Consider the following 23,271-nt stretch of genomic DNA (forward strand, 5'->3'; position numbering starts at 1 on the left):
GATGCATCTCTCGCATTAAAATAAATTGTTTCTTGTTATTTGTTGATTTGTGTGTTCTAATTGTGAATAAATTGATATATGCTGAAATTGAGTTCTTTTGGAACCAGGTCCTTCAAGTGATACTCTCAAGAAAAGGTTGCGAACCACTGGTGTAAAAACTGTGTGTGTGTGTGTGTGTGTGTGTGTGTAGCGTTTTTGGTGGTAGCGAAAAGAAATAAAACCGTGATGAGAGTGAAAGAACGGCAAGTCGTGGCAGAACATGATTTTTTTCTCTCTCACTGATTTCGGCAGAATCTCTCACTTGAGCATTATCAACTTCCGGTGTCTGTGAGAGGCGATGCTGAGACAAAATGTTGGGATGTACCGACATCTCACACTTCAGACGGCGTCGCCTGAAGCGCAAAGGATGTGCCACAAAGCCGGTGTGATCACCCCGACACGTGTGGCCTAACAGTGCTTCTCTACTCACCCTCGAAGGTCAGTCATCAGGCAACAGGCAACTTCCCACTAGTACTGCTGACTGTGTATCATCTTCCGGCTGAGACGGGCGATAGGAAGCCTGGCGGCGGATAGGCACTACACTGTCACTGTCAGTCTCAGAGCGTCAGTCAGTCGGTCTATATTCTATAATGTCACGCAGGGGTTGTCACATAACTGTCCTCATCCTCGCCTGTTTGGTTTGGGCGAGGCTGGAGGCCGCCTCGTCGTCCTGCCAGTATGAGAACACCACCGCGGTAAAGGTGCCCATAGCGATGAAGATCTGTAAGGACAGTGACAGGTTCCAGGAAAGTCTTAAATTTCTAGACGAGAATAACGACTTGAAAGCCACGGTGGACATCGGGGGGAGCGGCGAGGACGTATGGATAGAGGGGAGGTGCAGTGCTTGTGACTATATATATCAAAATGAGTCTCGCGCCGCCGTCGAGCGGCTTGGCTGCCTGAACCTCAAGATCATTCTACATGATGAGAAAAAACTCCACATTTTGTCCAACGAAGATTCTTACCACCTCTCCCTGGCTCTGCCGGAAGCAGCCTCCATCAGGGTGGAGGTAATGCAGCAGCATGACTCCAAGACGTGTTTCCATGATTTGACCGAGGCTGCTCCTATGGTGGACCACGAGGCGCTGCCGCTTCCAGATATGGTTACTGTGGTACCAGTAGTTGTTCTGGTGACCGTGGCTGCGCTGGTGGGCGTGGCTATGGTGCACAGTGTGGTGGTGCTGGTGCTCACACTGTGGATGTGATGTGATGGCCTGCCTCTGCTTTGCTCAACACACCGTGCTAACCTGTCATGGCATAACAGCGATTCCCTGCTGTGTAACTTGCTTTGAAATCTGACTCACTATAAAAGTCCAACCATCAGTTGACTTATGTTCACATTACACTAGAGACTAGACTATTTTTTGGAAACCACTTCTACTATCTTTTACCGTGAGATATTCCCCTCCCAGAGTAAAATATATAATTACAAACCAGTCTAATGGCAGTTTTACTTACTACCTAAGCCAGTACTGTTACTAATACCACCATCTCCAATGATAACAATGGCGCCAACTTGCAGGATGCAGACACACAATGTAGGTACCTTAACAATGTCGTAATGCTGGGCGCGGATGCTGCGAGGAAAAGGTACAAGGCGCGGCGTGGAAGGTCTTACGCAAGGAATATACAAGACTTAATGCAGGTTCACACGTGCCAGTTTGCGACTTTTTTTTTCTTTCCGACTCATCTGTTCTAGTTGAAAGTGTTAGACGTAGCGCCCGGACTTGGCGGAAAGTGAATGTCAACAAACAGCTACCCGCCAAGATGTCTTCCTCCATGACGATACAGGTGTGGTTGCTTTTTTTCTGGCGTATCGGAAAAGTCAACAGAAAAGAAAATGCCTGTGGATACGTCCCTGGCTAAGTAGAGTAGAAAGAAATAAAGGGAATGTCTACCACACTAAATTAGCCTATGTACATTTCTCATAAGAAAATTGTTAATCTTAAGATTATGCACAATTGCGATCAAATTAAATCCTGACAAGTCTTCAATCCTCCCCTCCAACAACAGCCTGCACTGAAGGAAACACTTCTTGTAGAGTGGCAGCTATTGCGTCTAACGACGATTTGCGCAAGGGGTTTTTTTTTTCACCCTGTATAATTCATTTCTGGGGTGCCAGATGTGTTCTTTTTCCCTCACCAACTCTAACATCTTTTCTATCTCTAGAGACCACATTTTCAAAGCTTACACCGTGACGCCACGACGTAAATAAAGTCCCAAATCGACTAGCAAGACACACATGTTGATCTTGATTTGCGACTGTTTTCAGCAGTCGCTAAGCACCGATTGCGACTCGGAAACTACGCAAGTAAAAAAAAAAAAAAAAATAAATAAATAAAAAAAAAAAAAAAAATAAATAAATAAATAAATAAATAAAAAAAATAAATAAAAAATAATCGCAAATGTGCACGTGTGATCCCGCCTTTAGTATAGAATCCTGGATCTTAGGGAAGCCTCATTCTTCCTTGCCATTCTCCACCACCAGCGTCGAGCTCATTCTTTTAAGACACGAGATTGCCTACCATTTTCAGTTTTTATTTACCTTCTCTACTTTGTTAACTTAAGACCAAAAACCACGTAATGTCTTGTGCACTACGCTGTTTCCTCTTGAACACCGGGATGGCACCCAGACTTGTGGTACTCGTGACTACTAAACCTCCACAGGCTGACTGATCCCTTATCCCATTGCTCTTGCTGTTCTTAACCTTTCCTTTTATTACTCACACTAGACATATTCATTCATTCATATTATGGTTGTTGAAATTCTCTCTCTCTCTCTCTCTCCACCAACCCTTGGGTAATCCTTCTTTGCATTCCACATCCACCTTAGTGCGCCACATCTGTAGGCATGGCAAGGCGCTGCTCACTAGGCTGACGATTGGAAGGAGGGAGGAGCTTCACCAAAGGGTCAAGCCAGTGGGGTTAGGCTTTATTAGCGGACTTACTATGTACAGTACTGGACACAAGGTCAACACAGATCCCTGAAACAGGTGTGAGCGGAGAAGCTCTCTCAACTAAACTTTTCTGGATAAGACGTAGATGAAATTTCTGAAATGTATGAATTTGTGAAGTGGATGATATGATTTTTTATAAAGCTAATAAAATTCTTTCTTGCAAAATATTTTGGAAAGCCTTTAACAAAACTGAATTGTTACTCCAACAGTTGTTACAAATAGTTCCACTCCACCCACACCTTATTAACTATGTCCACTTTTCGAGAAAAAACCCTACTCCCAAAATTGTACAGAAGAGACCCCCGGGCGGGGCGCCTCCAACACCGTGAGAAAGTGGGCTTGGGGTGTTCTATACATTACATACAAATAGAAAACTCCATACATATTAAATAACATAAATAAAACTTAACTGTAAGGAATTCAAGAGATTGATTTACAAAACCTGCTAGAGGGAAAAATTATTTCAGCCACACGCAGCTACTGCATGGCTACAAAATATAATGGATGTGACTGGACACTTGTTCACACACAGGACAGATGAATTTCATATAAAAGCATGAATATGTTCCATGTGTAATACTGAGGACAAACTAGAATGTGTCACATGAAAACTATACAAGACACAATGTTTTACAGGAAGGAGGTTTGGGTGAGTCAATAGGGAGGAGTGGAGAGGAAGAGGGACCAGAGTCCTTAGACGGCGCAGGGAGCTCTGCCGCTGCTGCTGCCGCTGCCGGAGCTGTTGGCTCGCTGCGGCAATGGGTAATTTGGTGGTGGTGCAGTTGCGTGCGTCCGGTCTAAGCCCCTGGCCCGTGGTGCACAGCCTTCTGGTATGGATATATTGTTTAAGAGATCTCAGCTCAGAGCTCACAACTTTTTCAGACTTCCACAATGCTAGGAAATCATATTATGGACTTGTGGTCAACAGCATTGGCGGAAAAAATCTATTGTGTGGAACTTACTTCCTTAGGCACGCCCATTTCAGGTACAATTTGTTGAGCATTCACTTATCATTCACTCAGCTCCTCTCAAGCATCCTGAGGCTTCCTGGAGGGCTGCTGCTCATCATTTCACCTGACATGAGCCTCTAATGGGAAAACACCTCACTTCCACGAAAAAACAAAGAAAAATCCATAAACTCACAAAAAAAAAAAAGGGTAAATTTCTTCACGTCGTAACATATAATCAACAAGAAAATCATAACAATTGTCAACCTACCGAAAATTAAACTAATCAATAACCCAATAGAATTGTCATAAAACTTTTTGTAGTGTTGCACGTGATGCCAGGCGAGCCACAAGACGGTGGTGATGCCAGACTCCCGGCGGCGGCCACGCAACGGGAGATGTCCTGTAAAAATGGTGGGGAAACGGAAACCAAGACGACCTGCCCTTCCCTGCCCACCATCCTTCATGGACACCAGAGGACGGATGCTGGTTTGGGGGTGGGACACTAGCTGGGGCGCGTGCCAACTCAAGTCCTCCAATTCAGGCATTAAACTGCTGATCACAAATATTCCAGAACACTGCATGTGGAAAGATCTATGATTGGGTAAGCTCTAAGTGAGAGTTTCAGTTTTAAGATTTTGTGGCAGTTGAGATTATCACAAGATAAAAAACACTCACTTCTTGTGGCAGTGATTTGAAACTTTTAATGCACACTCATACACATACGTACATACTCACACACCCAATCACACACACGTCCACACACACGTCTGTATGACTATAACTAGGCCAGTCCCTTCAGCTGGTAACTTGGAAGAGAACATAATGCGCAGGCAAGGCTAATAAATAAAGATCGGGAAGTACCACCAACCACACGCAATATCTACCACCCCAACTACAGCTAACGTCAGCACTGGCTGTTCTGCAATCTTGGCAACCACTACATTATCAAGAAAGAACATGGTGGGTCCTGAAAACTGCACATACAGAGTTCCTCACACTGGACCTGGGCACAAACACACTCGTCCAGATCACTCTCAGTCAGTGTTGCATCTGCCCCATTTCCTTGAGTCGTTGAGATCATCATGCCTGGCAGAGTGGCAAAACAAGATACAGTTCCAATGTGCTTATTTCACAATCACATACATCACACTTTTCCCCATTCACTCTTCGTTCAGGCACCATTTCATAATGCCCTTTTTCCTCACTGCAATCACCTCCAAGTAGATCAGGTGTGAAAAATGTGGCCAATGTGACTGTGAGGAGTCAACAAAGGAAGGCCTCTTCTGGAAGGTGCACTGGCAGTGATGGTAATCTTAGTTATACCTTAGACTATTTGTAGTGTATTGCCTTGTCTGCAGCAATGCACTACAACACACTAATGCTGAGTGTCTCTTGGGAAAAATGGATTTACAGCTTTGTCCATTTAGGGGCAATATTCATTTAGATTCCTGGTATTGATGTAGTGTGGCTTAAGCCCTTCCCATGTCACAAGGACAAGGGTGCCACCACTAGGGCTGGGGTTGGTCATGTAAGGGGGGTGGGGGTGCAGGAGGAAGGGGGTGGGGTTGGTACTTGGCCTGGTAACGTCTGTCCCTGCACCTGAAATTTGAGAATAGAACGTGCTTATGAAGGGAAGGACTTTTTTTCTCATATTACTTTTCTTAATTTCATAGTTTATGCTTATCAATAAGTTCCTTAATTCCTTCCTTAACTAATTAATTTCAAGTTTGTTCCCCAGCATTCGTTGACCTTGCTCAAGGCTCACTCTATTCCAGGCTTCCTTGTGGTGCTGGACATGAGGCAGACTTCTATCATGGCCTTAGGTCACCCCTCATCATGACAGTCCCACAATCCTGCATCCCCTAGCCACTCTCTCACATGCTGGCAGACCATCCTCCTCTGACTGACTCACAGAATGACAACACCTCACCTCACCTCATCACTTCTACTCACTCAAAAAAATAACACTTAAACTTCTATGGACAAGACAGTTTCCTCTTCACACCTCTGTGCATTTCTACGTACCGAGTGCAACACAAAGTTGTCATACACCTGGCAGAGGTCATTTACGTGGTACTCTTCCAGCACCACAAAGCCCTCGAGGCGCGGGGCTTGGCGGCGTGCACAGTCGATGCAGTGGACCACATGCCGCCGCTCCTGCTCCTTCACAAACAGCACGTCGAATACCTGTAACACACCACCACCGCTGTGTTACTCACATCACACACTATCATGCTCCCAAACACTCCCCTGACGCACCTCCACTCATCTCAATAAGCTCTAGTTGTGGTAGTAATGGTTTCTAATGATGTCTATATGGTTCAAGTGACTGATTAACAAGATTTTACTTTACTAATAGGAGAAACACTCTTGAGAATCCAGATAATGCCTGTGGCCTTCAAAAATAAGATATAGTAAGAGATGAAAGCAAAACATTTCTGATAACAGACCATAATATGTGTGTGAGTTAGACAGGATAAGTGAGTGTGTGTGTGTGTGTGTGTGTGTTTCTGTCAGCCCCTCACCTCTATCTCACAGATGCCACAGTAGTGAGAAGCGTCAGTCCTTGTCCTGCCGTGGAACTTGGTCTGCAGGCCACACTGCTTCACAAAGTCTAGTGACAGACAGACCTGACGGAATGATCTCATTAAGCAGCCCCTGGAAGATGTAAGACATTACATTAGTTACAGTTCTCCAAAGAAACTTTATAGTTACAATCATAATTACAGGAAAGTTTATTCCATTCATATATTGGAGAAAAAAAAAAAAGACAAAACATACTTGATGGTATCAAAGAGCTTGGGATCTGACACCTTGATGTTTCTTGCCAGGTTCCACGACAAGTGAACAAGAGGTACAATGGACTTGAAGCTGTGCAGCTTATTCCACTCGTAGCGCTCCAGAGCGAGGGTGTACTGGCGGGCTGTGAGTGGCCCCACGTTCCATGCTATGTTGTTGCACCAACCCACAGCCTGCACCCAGTGAACACAACCTGTGGGGGAGGAGAGGCACACTGAGTTGTCGGTCTACTTGTACAGATCAGTCTCTAGTTTTTCATCATGAATTAAATTTAACTTTTTTTACAGAGCTTTTCTACCAAATTGAAGACATGAGAGACAGAACAGATAAAGTATCCTGAAGGGAACAACAGATGGTGAGTTGGGTGCAGAGAACCATGGCATGGCTGAGGGTGAAGAGTGAAAAGTGAAGAGTGAAAAGTGAAGGGACTCACCTGAGTTGACCCAGACCATGTCTCCCGGCTTCTGGTGGAAACGGTACACAGGAACATTCTCTTCGTACAATTCCTGAAGGTCGGGCCACCAGGACCCGTGGAGGTAATTGGTCCGATTCCTGAAATTTTTATACACTAATCAGAAAAAAACTGGTAACAAAAGACAAAGACAGCAAGACATTTTCATCACTGACCACTACAATTCTGTACCTACATAAAACATTGCTACTAAATTTATGTTTATAATTGATTGTGAGGAGGAAAACAAAAGTTACTGTGGCACACACACAGCAGCAGCACACATCACCACCAGCACCACCACTCACTTTTCACACATGTTGGCGATGACGCCCCAGTACGCGTCAGGCACGCCAAACCACTCACAGTCCCCGGGGCCAATGTTGATGTTGATGGAGCAGAAGTTGTTGTTCTCCTGGTGCCCCGGCGTCCTGGAGCCCGGCACCTGCAATACAGTGTTCATGTAAGCTGCTGCTGCTCACTTGTTGAAACTGATACATGTTTGAACAAGATCATCATTATACCAACAAACACACAAGCACACAGTGTTGTCACCAGTATGCTCCTCCACCAGCAGGCAGAGCCACTCACCTTCATGTACAGCTGCACCGTGTTCATGCCCAGTATTGGGTGACCCACGTGGGACAACATGTTACCGGCCGACACCACTCTTGCAAAGGCTGGCAGCTTCATCAGCTCCTGCAGCTGTGGCCGCCATTTCTTTTCGTCAGAGAGGTCGACATTTGTACCAAATTTAATCGTCTTGGGAGTCTTTTTCTTCTTGCTGTCGTCGGTCTTTGGGGCGCCAGCGGCTATCCTGTCCTGCTCCTCCTTGAGACTCTCCTGGAAGCTGGACGCCTGGTACTGGGCATACTTGGCTATGGTAGTGTGGGAGCGGTGGCTGGCACACGGCCACACCTTGGCCTCAGTGGTGGGATCCAGGTTCTCGTCAGCCTCCTGCTTCATCTGGGTCCGCACCTCCACCGAGTGTTCAGGGTTGGCCTCCACCAGAGTCTTGGTGGAGAAGAGACCCAGGTCTAGCTTGAGGGCTGAGGCCAGTCCCCTCACTACAGCTATTGGATGCTGCAGACAGAACTCCTGCAGCTGCGGTGAGAAGGCTAGTTTTTTGTTGTCTAGAAGTACTGAAGGTGTGTTGGGCAGCAGCTGCTCCTTGTTTAGAATAACCTTAGGTGGCTCCGGCAAGGATGGGGGAACCTGTCTGTCCGTTACCATGCTGGAGTTGCGTGCACAACTGCCTTGGCCCTTGCACCCGCTGATGATGTCTGTGCTGGGCAGGCTGATGGAGAACACCGGCTCTGTGGTGGGCTCCACCTTGATGTCACACAGCCTCATGTTAAGGCGTGGTTTGGCTTCAGACATGACACCGTGAGTGGATGGCTTCACATCCGGCTCCTCCTGCTTGATGTGGGGGATTCCCGGCTGTAGGCTCACTGAGGTGGAGACTGTGGCCGGGGCGGAGGTGGTGGAGGGTGAGGTGGTAGTGGTGGAGAAGGTGGTGTTTGGAAGGGCGACCTCAGGCCCGACGTCACCAGCTTTGGAGAGCTCGTCGATGACATCCTCACCCTGCGCCAGGCGGTTCAGCAGGTCCTCGGCCAGTGACGTGGTGAACTCCCTCTGACTAATCAGTTCCTTCAGCTCCTGCAGCTCCTGGTCGCTGACAGTAGTTTCTGGAGTGACACCAGTCAGGTCCTTGGGGAGCGCCTCGTTCATACTGGCGTTGTTGTAGCCGTTGTTATAGCTGTAGTTGGTGGAGGTGGTGGGCACGCCGTTGGTGTAGCCCTGGGAGGGGGGGATGTAACCGCCGGTGGAGGAGGGCTGTGAATAAGCTTGGGTGGGTTGGTTGTAGTTGGTGGTGGGTGTCTGGGGTCTTTGGGGAATGTAGCCTCTGTTGACCCCATTGGTGGCCTGCGGAGTGAAGCTGTGGTGGCCTGAGGGGCTGGGCCGCACCATTGTCCCGCCCGGGGTGTAGCCCGGCGCCTGGCCCAGGTTTGGTGACACCTGAGGGCCAGGCACAGCTGACTGCTGCTGCTGGTGCTGTTGTTGCTGCTGCTGCTGTTGCTGCTGCTGTTGTAGCTGCTGCTGGTGGATCTTCATTTGGTGCTGCTGCATAACCCTGTAGTTCTGCTGCAGCTGAGTGAGTTGCTGCTGCTGTTGTGGCGTCAGGTTGGCTTGGTTCTGCTGCAGGTAGTGCAACAGCTGCATCTGCTGCTGGTTGAGGTAGAAGTGCGGCCGCTGCTGGTCGGCCGTGATGTCTGGTTTGAAGCGCTTAGCATCATTCCCGGCCGCTGGGTATGGTGGCGGTGGCCCAGTGGAGCCGGCAGCCACATAGGGCGACCCATACTTCTGGTAGCCGCTGGCCCCAGCCGCCAGGGGTCGCTGGCTGGCGGACTGGTTCTGGCCAGTCTGCTGCCTGTTGGACATGTCTGTGGTGACAGGTAGATTCCAAGCCTCCTCAATGCTCAGCAGCTGCCGAGGCTTGTTTATTGCACTCGGCATGGGAGCATTTGCCAGCTGCTGCTGGAGAAACTTGATGCGTGGTGCGAGGTTTGGATTGACGGCCTTGTTGCTACCCCGTGTGGCATTCATGTAGCAGGCGAGGGCATCGCGAGGCTGGTTGCATGTCTCGTACAGGATGCCCAAGTTGGTCCAGGCTGCGGTGTGGCCCTTGTCGTACTGCACTGCACAGATGTATGCCTGGAGAGCGTCAATTGGCTGGTTCTGCTGCTGGTACAGGACTCTGCAGAAAGTTAAACCTTTACAGTACAAGTATGAAGTAAAAATAAAACAGGTATATCAAACATGTGTAATGTATCACTATTATTTCACCAATGATAGTGCCTTGTAAACACCAAACCGTCTATGTTGCATGTTTAAACGGTGTGAACAGCTCAATGAAGCAAATGTAAGACTCACAGTCCAAGAGAAATCATGCAATCACTGCTCCATAATAAACACTGCTGGGACAACAGATCTAATCTAATCTAATTACATAACAATTCCTTGAAGTTCCCCCAGTGAGCTGCCTCTGCTTACCCTATAGAGCACCAGGTGTCAGCATTCCCCTCACACTTGTCCACCGAGTTCCTGTAGGCGATGAAGGCGTCGTGAACCTTCCCCAGGGCAGAGTAGCAGCGGCCTAGCAGGTACAGACTCTGGCCACTCTTGGGGTCTGCCTCGATGGACTTCTGAAGGAACTGAACGGCTGTGAGTTCCCGGTATGACTTTTCTCCTAGAGTGTCAACAGTGTGGTACATCCATCCTAGCTGGCGCTGGATGTCGGCCCGCAGGTGGTTGGGCAAATCAGCTTCCTTCAGCAGGTTCTCGTAGGCTTCCCGCGCACACCTGTGTTTATTCTGCAGCTCGTACAAGTGTGCAACATGAAACTGGACTGTAACGAGAAGGTAAAACATTTTGCTGTGAGAAGGTTGCTTCTCTCATCTTAAACTGAGAGGAAATGAACACAAAACATGACTACTTCTTGTCTCTACAGTGAGATAAAAGTTCACACTTTAAGAGCATTAAAAACACTGGTGCTCTCCAGACAAGTACTAATATTAATACAAATAAAAATTTTCCTGAACCCGTTGATAAATAAAGAAAAAGCTGCAGCACTCACTCTCAAGCTTGGAGAAGGATGATGGGCCGGCGTCAACGAGGGCTGACTGGAAATGTTTCAAAGACGACTCATAGTCACTCTGGACTTTGAACATCAACCCCAGACGCAAGTGAACCTCATTGGCGCGGCTGAAACCTGGATCTATGTACAGAACCTGCTGAAACGCCTTGATTGCCCTGTGGGGAGAAAAACACACTGTTACCTTATGTTTGCAGGAAATGTAAAGTGGTGCACTTATTCTTAACTCCCTTCAATACTGAGACACATTTTTACCTTGATTTTTGGGTATGATTAGATGATTTTATTTGCATTAGAAAGGGTCTATGGAGGTCAAAAGATTAATGGCCTGTCTTCGCTATTTCAATCACAAGATATGTTTCTGAAGCTGCATAAAATCACTAAGTAGTAACCAGAATGAATATTAAAATGTGTCTGGTTACCCAAATCAATAGACTACATTAATTGCTGAGGTAAGACTTCTTTGCAAAAAACATTATACGGAATTGACACTGACAACAAAACGAATTACTAATCATTAATCAAATAAACAAAATGAATAACAGTAATAATAAGAAACCAGTTACAGTTTTACAGCTCAATTTCACTTTCACAACCTAACATACCGGCCAGACCCTCGCATCAGAGGCAAACAATGGCAATGTCAACAGCCTCACATCCCGGTTCGCTCATTCAGCAAGTTCCTGCCACTACCAGTTACCGGCACCCGTCTCAAGTTACCGCGGCACGAGCACACTGCCTGAAGCGCTGGCCGGCTGGCTGGCTGGGAGCTTGCACCGGGCCAGGGCTGGCTGAGCGACTAGCTTAAAACTTGTGCCAGGAACATCCCAGGGCGCTGCGTCATTCCATACCTCTTGCTTAGGTTCCGGTCGTGTCCCCGCCCCTCTCCGCCTAACGCCCCCGCCCACGCAACGTTTCCCGCTACGCCAACATCCGTTCCCGGTAAGAGGCCTCGGTGAGTCACCCACGTGGTGGTATTAATACACCCAGCACGCGTGTGACTGCCACCGCCCGTCATTCTCCTCGCCCCCACACGCCTTCCATTAACAGACACGTAAATCACTGGTAATGGCGGGGTGAATAGACGCGGGCGAGTGGTAAAGGCTTCTATTATTTCATCACACTGACAAGAATCTGTTTTCTCGAAACTGGAGGCGACAGGAAGCGAGCCGCAACAATTTCCACCGTAACCCGACAAGAATTACCAAGCTTTCTAATTTTCCACAGTTTAGAAGCGACATGACGGAACTCCACCTTCTCTCCTCTCCCCCCCCAAAGCACACGCCTCCCTCTTTCTCCTCTTTAACCCTTCCCTCCTCTCTCTTTTCCCAGGCCATCCCCGCTCTCTCTCTCTCTTCCCCCTCCCCGCGCACTCCACTACCCTGCTCTCCCCCTCACCCCTTCCCATGCGCACACGAGAACCAGCCCCCATCCACTCCCCGGTCAACAGGTGGGCGGCTTCATATCGGGATATCCTGTCCGAACGCAGGTGTGTCAAAACTCACTCTCTCTCTCTCTCTCTCTCTCTCTCTCTCTCTCTCTAAGAATTGCGAATGTAAGTTATATAGTTTATTCAGCCATACATGTATCAAAACGGAATTTAGCCCTTTCAGCACTGAGACGCTTTTTTACCTCGAGATTTGTGTATGAGTAGACCATTTTATTGATATTACGAAGGGTCTAAGGAGGTCCAAAGATTAATGGTCACAGTCTTCACTATTTCAATCCATTACACAAGTTTCTTAAGTTGTATAACATCACCAAATAGTCACCAGAATGAATATGGAAACGCGTCATGATACTCTAGGCTAAGGGGTTAAAGGTCGTACCATAACAAAATAAATAAATAAATACTAATAAAAGACGACAACCTTCGGCGTTAGCTAATATTTAAGATACAATTCTGACGACATTCCTGAAGTAGTACAGGCTGCAGTGGTGAGGGAAGCCGGTAGGCAGAGAGAGAGGACAATAGGGGAGGGTTGGTAGGGCAGTCTGCTTCCGTTTTTTGTGGGGCGTGCAGGGTAGCAGGGCTGGCCAGGGCATGGAGGCTGGCTGGCGGTGACCTGTATGTCGTGAGGGTATAAAGGACAAGCTGTTTTGGGGTACTCAGGGCTGTCTACACTCTACACCCGCACCCACCCACCCATCCACCATCCCGTTCTTCGCTTGCCTGCTGTTCTCTCTCTCTCTCTCTCTCTCTCTCTCTCTCTCATAAAACACGACGTAATCTCCCCCAGCTGCAGTGGGGCGCCGTGCAAGCATCATCTGTTTTGCGGCGGTGCTGAGGTGTGTAAGCGCTGACTTAAAAATTAATGGCAGCTGCGGCGGCCAGTCTGAACTCCGTGTTGACAAGGCAAGCGCTAATACTGCTGACAACATCTGCGCCGCCAATGTGATGCGTCTCCCTGGCAGCGGCACACGCCCGACCCTGGCTTGGGGGATCATTGGTATGCACCGCACGGACTTAAAATCCACTGGTGATGACTCCTCAGACGCCCCAGTCAACAAACCCGGCCTCCCTCCGCTGTATTTTAAACCCCCGCTCTGTCTTGCGCGTAACTTCAACACACACACACACACACACACAGCAAGAGTGGCTAGCTAGGCAGAGGGAGGAGGGAAGAGGGACATGGTAGAGGTGGTGGTGGTGAGGCGAACTCCACAAGGTCGCGCCAGTAATATTCTTGCCATTGTTTTCAGCATGACAACTTGAGACACGCACGTTTGGCAGTCGCGTGGAGGGATGACATAAATTAGCCTTCCAGCCGTGGTGACCCTGAGGAGCGGCTCAAGGCGGGTGTCCACGAGGCTGCAAGGGCTACAGGTGGTGGCAGAATGGCAATAACAAGTGGCGGTGAGCGGCAACCATAGCGACGCCATGCCACACTCCCCCAGGTTATTGTTCCAGCTTGTCTCGCCCGCTCGGCCCGCCCCAGCCTGCTTCCCTCCTCACCTCCTACCCTCCCGCTAGCTCTCCTCACGCTAATGCAATATATTATTAAGCACTCTATTGAGAAGCTCCATTCATCTGGTCCTTTTAATCAGCCGCCACGCTTCTGAATGCATGACAGCTTCAGTCTCAATGCAAAACGAGTCATGTGGGATTTCTCTAGCGTTAAGCACGAGTTTCTTCACACAAGAGCGAGACAGCATGTTACATAACGCAGCAAAATGAACAGTTATACAAGAAGCAGGATACGATGACATATACATGCAAAACACTAGAGATGCGGGATTTCTCTGACGTTTAATACTGTTCCTGAGTTCCTGCGAGAGGGAGATGCGCGGCTGTTACATAACCAAGCGGCCAAATGAACAGTTACAAAGAAGCATCAACGCACGATAACCTTTTTCAGCATGTTACTTTTTATCTTCTTTTTTACCAATAATCTGATATGACAGCACTTGCTTCTACTTGCTGTGAATGTTAGTATACAAGAACTGGTTACACTGCCCGCTTGTGCCTTCCGTAACCCTTCTCTGCGGGCGGTAGAGGGGTGGCAAGAGGGAGGGAGGAAAGGGAGAGAAAGAAGAGAAGAGGGACGGACGGAAGGAGAGAGAGAGAGAGAGAGAGAGAGAGAGAGAGAGAGAGAGAGAGAGAGAGAGAGAGAGAGAAGAGGGAGGGCTGAGAGAGCAGTCTTCCTCAACCCCGCTACATAGCCCGTGTCTCCTCCCCTTTCCCTCCAGCTCCCCCATTTCCTCCATGCCTCTCGCCTCTCTTTACCCCTGCATTATCCTCTCCCTCCTAGCGTCACCACCACCACCACCACCACCACCACTACTACTACTGCCTCACCAATCAATCAGTTACTAGGAAGATGTGTTTGGGTGGGCGTACACACACACACACACACACACAAGAGAGAGAGAGAGAGAGAGAGAGAGAGAGAGAGAGAGAGAGAGAGAGAGAGAGAGAGAGAGAGAGAGAGAGGAAAAGGACAGTTCTATTTTAGCTCATAGCGGAAATGTATACTCAGAATCTGTAGTGATAAGGTTTAAAAACATCATCAGAATTCCTATAACTCATTACTTTCTCTTCCTTCCTCCCTTTCTCTTCACTTCCTCGTGTGTGTGTGTGTGTGTGTGTGTGTGTGTGTGTGTGTGTGTGTGTGTGTGTGTGTGTGCGAGACCAGGAAGGAGCAGATGATTAACAAGTACACAAAGAGAGAGCAATAATGTAAGTCACTAACGCGGGTATTGATTTTTCTTTTCACACGACTCTCTCTCTCTCTCTCTCTAACAATCCATATCATGAACCAATCAGAGAGAGAGAGAGAGAGAGAGAGAGAGAGAGAGAGAGAGAGAGAGAGAGAGAGAGAGAGAGAGAACTTTTCCCAACATGACCTACAGATGGGGTGCCATAAACTTGGAAGGGGATTCAAACGAAGGCTTTCCCTAACCAAGAGCCACAAACAGTTTCCAGGGGCGCGGGAGAGGCGAGGCGAGGCGAGGCGGGACTGGGATGAGAGGAGAGAGTAGAGAGGACGGGGAGGGGGGGATAGGAGTCCTTGTGGATTTCTTACGGCCACACACACACCACACACACGAACCCCAAAGCCTGTTAAACCATAACACACGCCCTGTAAGTATGGGAAACTGGCAGAGAGAGAGAGAGAGAGAGAGAGAGAGAGAGAGAGAGAGAGAGAGAGAGAGAGAGAGAGAGAGAGAGAGAGATTGGTTTAAAAATTTTCATATCTAAGAACTAGATCTTTTACTAACTTTCTGTAAAATCTTCAAAACACACTACCTTAGAACCACATCTCTTCCGAACTTTCTTTCAAATCCTCCGCCAAAGTATCTGAGAACCAAATTCATTACCAACTCCTTTAAAAACACCCACACTGCACACTAAGAATAAAAACAGCACATTCCAATCAGATAAGCAATAACAACAAAAACAACATACTTATTATAAACAGGACGCTCATCATATAGTGTGTGTGTGTGTGTGTGTGTGTGTGTGTGTGTGTGTGTGTGTGACGTACTGTGGAGCGTGAGATGGCCAGGGTGATGTGGATTTAAAGATTAGTTTGAGAAAATTCTGTTTCGTCTCGTGTTTAACAATAACTAGGATGAGAAAGCAAGGTGTGTGTGTGTGTGTGTGTGAGAGATAGAAAGAGGGAGTATTCGTTCTTCTCTGCTACTCTCTCTCTCTCTCTCTCTCTCTCTCTCTCTCTCTCTCTCTCTCTCTCTACCATTTTATCACTCACACAGCCAAGCCACTCGTTTCCTTCCACTATTTGCACCACTACTCTTAACTGTGCAAGGGCGTGTGACTATAAGCGGTTATCAATACCACTGCACTGTACACCACTACCTCTTCTATGGGTGTTGTGTGTGTGCTTCGTGACATATAGAGTTTGAGTAGTGAGGTGTGTGTGTGTGTGTGTGTGTGTGTGTGTGTGTGTGTGTGTGTGTGTGTGTGTGTGTGTGTGTGTGTTTGGATGTTTTTGTTGACTGATAACGATGGAAATAACAACCATAATGATTCATGATACAAACAACAATATCATGGAGTCTTGTGCCACCATTCTCTCTCTCTCTCTCTCTCTCTCCGATTAAGCTGCAAAATCACGAGTCATTTAACGCTATGTGGCTTTCGTCAATTTCCGCAAACACATACGCACGCACGCACGCACGCCCACACACAAAAGCTCAGAACTCGATAAAAATTGTCACATAAATAAAAGCAAACTTGATTCCGGTCGATGTGAATGATTTCCTATTGTGTGTGTGTGTGTGTGTGTGTGTGTCACTCATTCCTTCCTCCACCTGCTCGTACACACACACACACACACGGTCCCCATCCTACTGTGTGTATCTTACCTGACCAAACTCACACACGCACACACCTGGCTATTCCCCTGCCCACCACCTCTCCCCCCCCAAATCCTTACCTTTACCTACCTGCCAACACCCCCTGACTTCAACCCTGCGTCCCTTACCCTGCCTTCTCCTTCACACACACACACACACACACACACACACACACACAGGTAATCCCAGCCGGCCACACTTAACCTGCGCGTGCTCTCTCTCTCTCTCTCTCTCTCTCTCTCTCTCAGTAGCGGTATACACAGACAGCAGCACACGATGTCATCAACCCCGTAAGAAAGGAACTTCGCCACGCCCCCGCCCCCGCCCCCCATTCCACTCCTCCGTACTCGCCGACCTCTCTCATTGGTGGCCCGGCCGAGCGCCCTTCCCTCCTCTTCCCATCCCCCCTTTAAGCTGGCGGCGCTGGTGGTGGTAGCGGTAGCGGCGGCGGTGGCGGTGGTGGTGATGGGGGTCGGCTAAACAAAACTAGGTAGAGGTTTCTATCACAAATGCAGAGGCACATTTTACCCGTCCACAGAGCTCATTCCCTAATTCTTATTGATTCCCCGGCAAGGCTACTAACCCACTGGCCACGTGCGCAGACGGACACCCAGCCAGCCAACCTGCCAGCCAGCCAGCCACCCCTCCTCTACCTCCTCCTACTACTGCTGCTAACACCGTCCCCTTCCCTTGTAAATTACCGTGTTTCGTCAGTACACCCCCGCCCTTCCCGCGTCCCCTCGCCAACACACGCCGAGCTAAGTTCATCGGCAGTAGTCACACACGCCACGCACTCACACATACACACACATCTCAAGGCCACTCCTTAGCCACGCACGCTCAAGGACGCAATCATTCCACTAGTAAGATATGATCGAAAGATTACTCAACCCCTGGAGAGGCTAAACAGATCGCTCTATCATCCGAGACAGAAGATAAGAGTTACTTCACGCGATAAGACAAAGACGCACGGTGCACCAGCGCTTAACAGGGTGGTGTGACAAAACTGTTGCTGGATTTTCATTCCTACCGCTGAAAAAAACAAACTATAGTGATTTTTTTTTTCAGCATGATAAAACTAAAATGATTTCTTCGCAAACAAAGCAAGAGGAAACGCAAAAACAGAACTTTTCCCTAACCAAAAACAGGGGGAGGAAAAAAGTTCTCTCAAAACAGAATAACAGAAAAGATTTACAGTTCCCACAACAACAACAACAACAACAACAACAACAACAACAAGACTATGACCCTTCACTGGACAGAAACAAAAGACAGATTAAGTATTTTGAGGATAAGACAACTGAAAACTTCCCACCCACTCTCTCTCAGACTCTAACCCGAGGCAGTGGCTGGGCGAGAGGAGCAGGGAAGGTTAGACAAGGCTGTAAGGTTCCCACAGGACTGTAATAATGATGGGGAGAGGGAGAGAGAAGGGGGAAGAGTCCTGTAAACCCCAGCTTGCCAACCCTTGCCTTTGTTCGTCCCCAGGTCATCCCCATCCCTTCTCCTACCATCCCTCTCTCTCTCCCCCACCAAGGCCAGTGACCCGTCTTACCCTGAAAGGTCCACCCACTCCACACCTCTTTGTCCTTATATCCTTTATTCCCCTCCTTCCTCCCCCCTCTCTCTCTATTCCCAAAGTTATCTTCATCCTTTCCTCTAATTACTATCTACATTTCTTTTTCATCTTTTAACTATTCACCACGTGTTCTTTCATACCGATTGAATATTACAGCTCTTAATGTATTCAGTGACATGTCGCTTTTACAATCTCTCTCGTTGATTTTCTATTTAAACATGTCTTTTCAGCAACACCACTCCTTTCAAGTTCTCTACAAGCTGTGGTTAATGTTGGTCATTTATCGCTGGAACGTTATCTTTTCAGTGCCCACACTTATGATAAGGCTTTTCATATTTCTATAACGTTATCTTATTTACAGTAACGTTCAATGGCGGAAGTTTATATTCTGTTAGTTTATTTTTTCTTTTACGTCAGATCTCAGTAGCAATGTTTATATCGCTTGTTTGTTGGTTTATTTACAATTTTTTCAATTTATTTAACTATTCATCTTTATCATACTTGTTCTTATTTCTTATCTATAGCAGTAGTAAATTCCTGCCTTTAATATTACCTTTCACTTTCACTTCAATTATGTTTCAACACTTCTCTTCATGGTATCGTGCCGTGCGCCCTAAAGCAATGCACGCCTTATATCACAGCTGCCTGACTTCACATCCGACAACTCCCAATGCCTTCCTTTCTTACCCTGTAGCCATGTGCCTTGTCTCTGCATGGCCCTGACACTGGTAAAAGGCTGTACTTAAAAGATACACGGTTATTTAAAAGGGATTTCTAAGGTTCTCGTGGTAGATTGATAGTATTTCCACGTTACTAACAGGATAAACGCTCTTAAAAACCTGGCTTATCTTTGTGGGATTTGAAAATAGTAGTGGTAATATTATTAGGCTTATGACATGCTTTCTATGTTCTCAATCAAGTTTCCTTCCTGAAAATGTCATTATCTCGCACACCCCTGACAGTTTTACACCACCCTAGTCCGATAATACTAAGGTCATATGTCACCGCCATTCTTTATCAATCTCCCCTTCCTGAGTACAATTTACTCATCCATTTCCAACAAACATGAGCCTTGCGTCACATCCATTTTCATCAAGTTTCCTCCACCACCAACGCCATTAAATTCCCTTCATTAAAACACCACTCTTCTCTCCTACAGCTAAGATAAGTAGTTTTACCCCTGCAACAGACCATCTAAAGGCAGGTATCCAAAACTCTTTGTTCTCTCGCCACGGCTATCTTCAAAGGCCACAGAGATGACTAGCAGGGTTATCTAGACCGTCTCACCCGTTAATAATGTAGAAGTTAAGTTAATACGCCACTAGGATAGTATAAACACCCTTAAAAACTCGCGCAACCTTAACTAAAGACTATGGAGGTGCGGGGCAGACATTTTAATACAGGACGAACATGCTTTCTCGCCCCGCCCCGCCCCGCTAGTCCCGCCAAAAGTCCTCTCCCAGTCTGGCAGGCTGCGACGCAAGGCCCCTCACGGTTTAGATTTGGGCCCCTGCCAGACGGCCCTCACCATGACCCTGGCGTACCCTACATACCCTGCGGGGGCGCCAGGACCAGCCTCGCAAGGCCAGTGCCGCCGTCAGATCGATGACGGCGTCTGGGCGATCGCGACGAAGGAACCGAGGTGTTAGCGAGCGAGCGGCGACACCTGCAGGCCTCAAGGTCACGGCCAAGTGTGTGTGTGTGTGTGTGTGTGTGTGTGTGTGTGTGTGTGTGTGTGTGTTTTGTCTCGGTACCCATCTGCCGCCAACACGCAGACAAAAGAGAGAGAGAGAGAGAGAGAGAGAGAGAGAGAGAGAGAGAGAGAGAGAGAGAGAGAGAGAGAGAATAAGTGTCCACGAGCATCAACGCAAGAGTTACGTAAGGCGCACCAGCAACACCAAGTCAGTGACCCGGTGTTGAGGGCGGCGGCAGCAACTAACAGGAGACCCAGCCACTCCCCCCCCTACCCAACACCATCACGAGGCAAGGAACACCTCCCTACCCTTCTCCTTCCCCACCCCAGGCAAGGCATTCCCTCACCCCATCCCTTGACAGCCCCCCCACCCCCCATCCCACCACAGCACCAACACGCAAGGCTAGCAAGGCAGACAAACTTGTTCTACTCCCCCCCTCCTCCCGAACACACACACACGCACAGTCATATCCCTCCCCCCTCTTCCCTCCACCTACACACGGACCATGAAGTGTATCAAAAGGACAAGGAGTAACTGTTGAATGACTAATAAGATACATCACTCAGTCACACCCCACGCACGCACACGCACACTCTCCCATTCAAGTCCTAAATAACCTTCAGTATTTTCAATTTTTTTCCTTACCAAGCTTCTTTTCTTACTATTTTCATTCATATTTTTATCCTCAATTTTTATTTCAGTTCAATAGTTTCTTGTATGTATTTTCTATCTCTGACGCTGATTTTCTCTACAGTTTGATCTTTTCTATTCATCACGATTCGATCTATCAAGTGCCTATTCTTTCCTCAATAGGAAACCCTCTTAGCTATTGCCATTTTTTCTACCTAACTCCACTCCTTTCCTTTATTTTCTATCGCCTAATACACTTTTCAAGCTTGTCTCTTCTCCATTCCACGCAGTGAATTATAAACACACCCTTCCTTATACAGAATAACAACATAAACTAACTAACTAAATAAATAATCATATCTTTAAATCGTGCATCACATTTCTATTCTTTCTCACACTCTGATATCAAGTAAATCCCTTCAGCACTGAGACGCATTTCTACCATGATATTTTTTGGGGTATTAGACAATTTTATTCACATTAGGAAAGATATAAGGAGGTAAAAGGATTAAAGGCCAGAATCTTCACTATTTCAATCCCCACATAAGTTTCTGAAGCTGTATAAAATCACCAAATTGTAACTAAAATGAATACCAAAACGCGGCAATGTACTGAAGAGGTTTAGAGAATCTGACAGCCTTTGAAGGGCACAAAGGAGTATATAACTTGAAACAATGAAGACTCAACACGTATCATCTACAAATTCACGTATAGGCCAGATGTATTATTGAAGCTTACTTTCAGAACCTTAGTGAAGGGAAAAACCACGTGGGAGAACAATAGAACATTCCAGTTTTCCCCGGGGGCGTGAAGGAGGCCAAGGGGAAGGATAGGGAACAACCACCACCACCACCACCACCACCAGGGACAAAAACAAAGATTCACCAGCAAAAAAGGTTCATGACAGTCCCTCTCCGACCCCGTACGTTAAAAAAGGAAGGTTAAAAAAAAAAAAAAAAAAAAAAAAAGCCTCGCCAGATGTGGATGGCGATGCAAAAAAAGGAAATAAAAAGAAAGGAAAGATAAGGAAAAAACACTGGTTCACTTTTATGACTTAGACAACCCTGAACACACACACACACACACGTCTATTAAGTCCATATTAATCTGCTTCAGTGTGTGTGTGTGTGTGTGTGTGTGTGTGTGTGTGTGTGTGTGTGTGTGTGTGTGTGTGTGTGTGTGTGTGGCAAGGACAGAATGCATTAAGTGCACTCGAGTCGCGTGAGCTGCCAAGAATCATACCATTTATAAACGAGAGGAGAAAAAAAAGAGGATGTGTCTATGCTTGTCTGACTAAGTAAGGGAGGCGAGACGGGGACAGACTGACAGGGAGAGTGAATTACGAAGGACAAATAACTTGAGAAAAAAAACTAAAACATTCAAATCTTCTCATGCAAAACGCCGAACTTTCCCGCTTCCTCTTATGCATTGTAAAGCTTCCTTCCTCTTCCTTTTCACTCGCTATGCATCAGAAGACCCCCTTTATACTCTCCCACGCACCACCAGCCGTCCTTCCTCTCCCTCTCTCTCCCCTGCCATGCACTCTTCACCTGTTCCTCAAATATAGCTCTTTAACTCATGACCGGCGGGGTGGGACGTGCCAAACTCGCGCGAACCCAACCAAGCCACATTTAGCAAGTTTCAGCCTCGCGGGAAAGCAACCCATGGCAACTCACACTCTCTCTCTCTCTCTCTCAGCCCATTGTCCTGCCGCGCTGCTACCACCACCACCACCAACAGACTCAGATTGTAGATTTCTCAGCTGGCGTGACTTGCTGATCAGTGTCCTATGCCTGCGTGTTCACTGCCTCCCTGCCAGTGACCCACATACCTACCCTAACCTTGCAGAACAGACGCATGCCCCCAAGCCAACCGCCGGCAGGATGTGTGTCAGTTTTCACCGGTATAAACAAACTGGAAGGTCATATTTGCATAATTATATCCCCCATCGCCTTGGCTTACTTTCAAAATACTCTGTTGGCTGATTAGTGGTGCCGGGGTGTAATTCGCGGCTCGTTTCCTTGGCCGGGTCTCAAGGTAACAGGTGCTGGTGGCGGGCGAGGCGCGGGTGACGGCCTGCCTGCATTCTGGGGCACCCCGCGATGATGTAATGACTCAACATGCAGGCTAAACTCTAACCTGACCTGAGAAATGCGTAAAACAAATCAATTATGCAGTTTTGTCCTACTATCACTCAGGTTTATATTACAGCAGGTTGGAGGTGATGAGTTCCGAGCTGAGCTAGAGGGCTGACCAAGCACATGTGAGCCTAGCTAGCCCTTTGGACCTGAATGTGGGTCTACCATGTGCAAGATAAAGGCAGAATGTATCTCCAACCTCGCTGGTCTCAATCCAGCTTGATCTACACGTGGCCCGTGCTGGCCTGCCTCATCCTGCCCTACGCATTTCTGTGGCCTAGCCTGCGTGAACCGAACAGTTACAATCAAGTCCTGCACGCGGCTCCTGTAGCGAGGTGGTGTCCTGTGCAGAATGGTGGCAGGACTCCCTCACCCAATACTTCCCGGATGCTTCTACATCCGCTACTCACTTCTAGATTTCCCTCGCTGCTGTCACCCGCCGCCCTGCCCAGCCCTGCCGCCCGCCCCGACACCACTACCACCCCTCTGCCAAGCCTATAAATGAGTGAAGAAAGCAGTGATAAGATAAGATTGGACTACAAGGTGAGAGTGGACGACC

At 47.7% G+C, this 23,271-nt stretch overlaps 1 protein-coding gene across 4 annotated transcripts in view; it reads right to left on the reverse strand.

The window, feature by feature from the left end:
• Positions 1 to 2,955: 2,955 nt before the first annotated feature.
• LOC123507601 (lysine-specific demethylase 6A-like) overlaps positions 2,956 to 23,271 on the reverse strand; it is a 95,883-nt gene continuing 75,567 nt past the window's right edge. For 3 of the 4 annotated variants that reach the window (XM_045260613.1, XM_045260603.1, XM_045260630.1), the window contains 9 exons: positions 10,834 to 11,009; positions 10,251 to 10,605; positions 7,788 to 9,954; positions 7,505 to 7,641; positions 7,179 to 7,297; positions 6,728 to 6,938; positions 6,472 to 6,604; positions 5,972 to 6,133; positions 2,956 to 5,545 (listed from right to left, as the gene is read on the reverse strand). In XM_045260613.1, the coding sequence (XP_045116548.1) occupies positions 5,471 to 5,545; positions 5,972 to 6,133; positions 6,472 to 6,604; positions 6,728 to 6,938; positions 7,179 to 7,297; positions 7,505 to 7,641; positions 7,788 to 9,954; positions 10,251 to 10,605; positions 10,834 to 11,009 (3,535 nt within the window). In that variant the 3' untranslated portion in view covers positions 2,956 to 5,470. Of the gene's footprint in view, positions 5,546 to 5,971; positions 6,134 to 6,471; positions 6,605 to 6,727; positions 6,939 to 7,178; positions 7,298 to 7,504; positions 7,642 to 7,787; positions 9,955 to 10,250; positions 10,606 to 10,833; positions 11,010 to 11,456; positions 11,568 to 23,271 lie in introns of those variants that run through there. The other variant, XM_045260622.1, reaches the window with a different exon arrangement.

The sequence above is a fragment of the Portunus trituberculatus genome, chromosome 3 (genome assembly GCF_017591435.1).
Source record: "Portunus trituberculatus isolate SZX2019 chromosome 3, ASM1759143v1, whole genome shotgun sequence".
NCBI lineage: Eukaryota > Metazoa > Arthropoda > Malacostraca > Decapoda > Portunidae > Portunus > Portunus trituberculatus.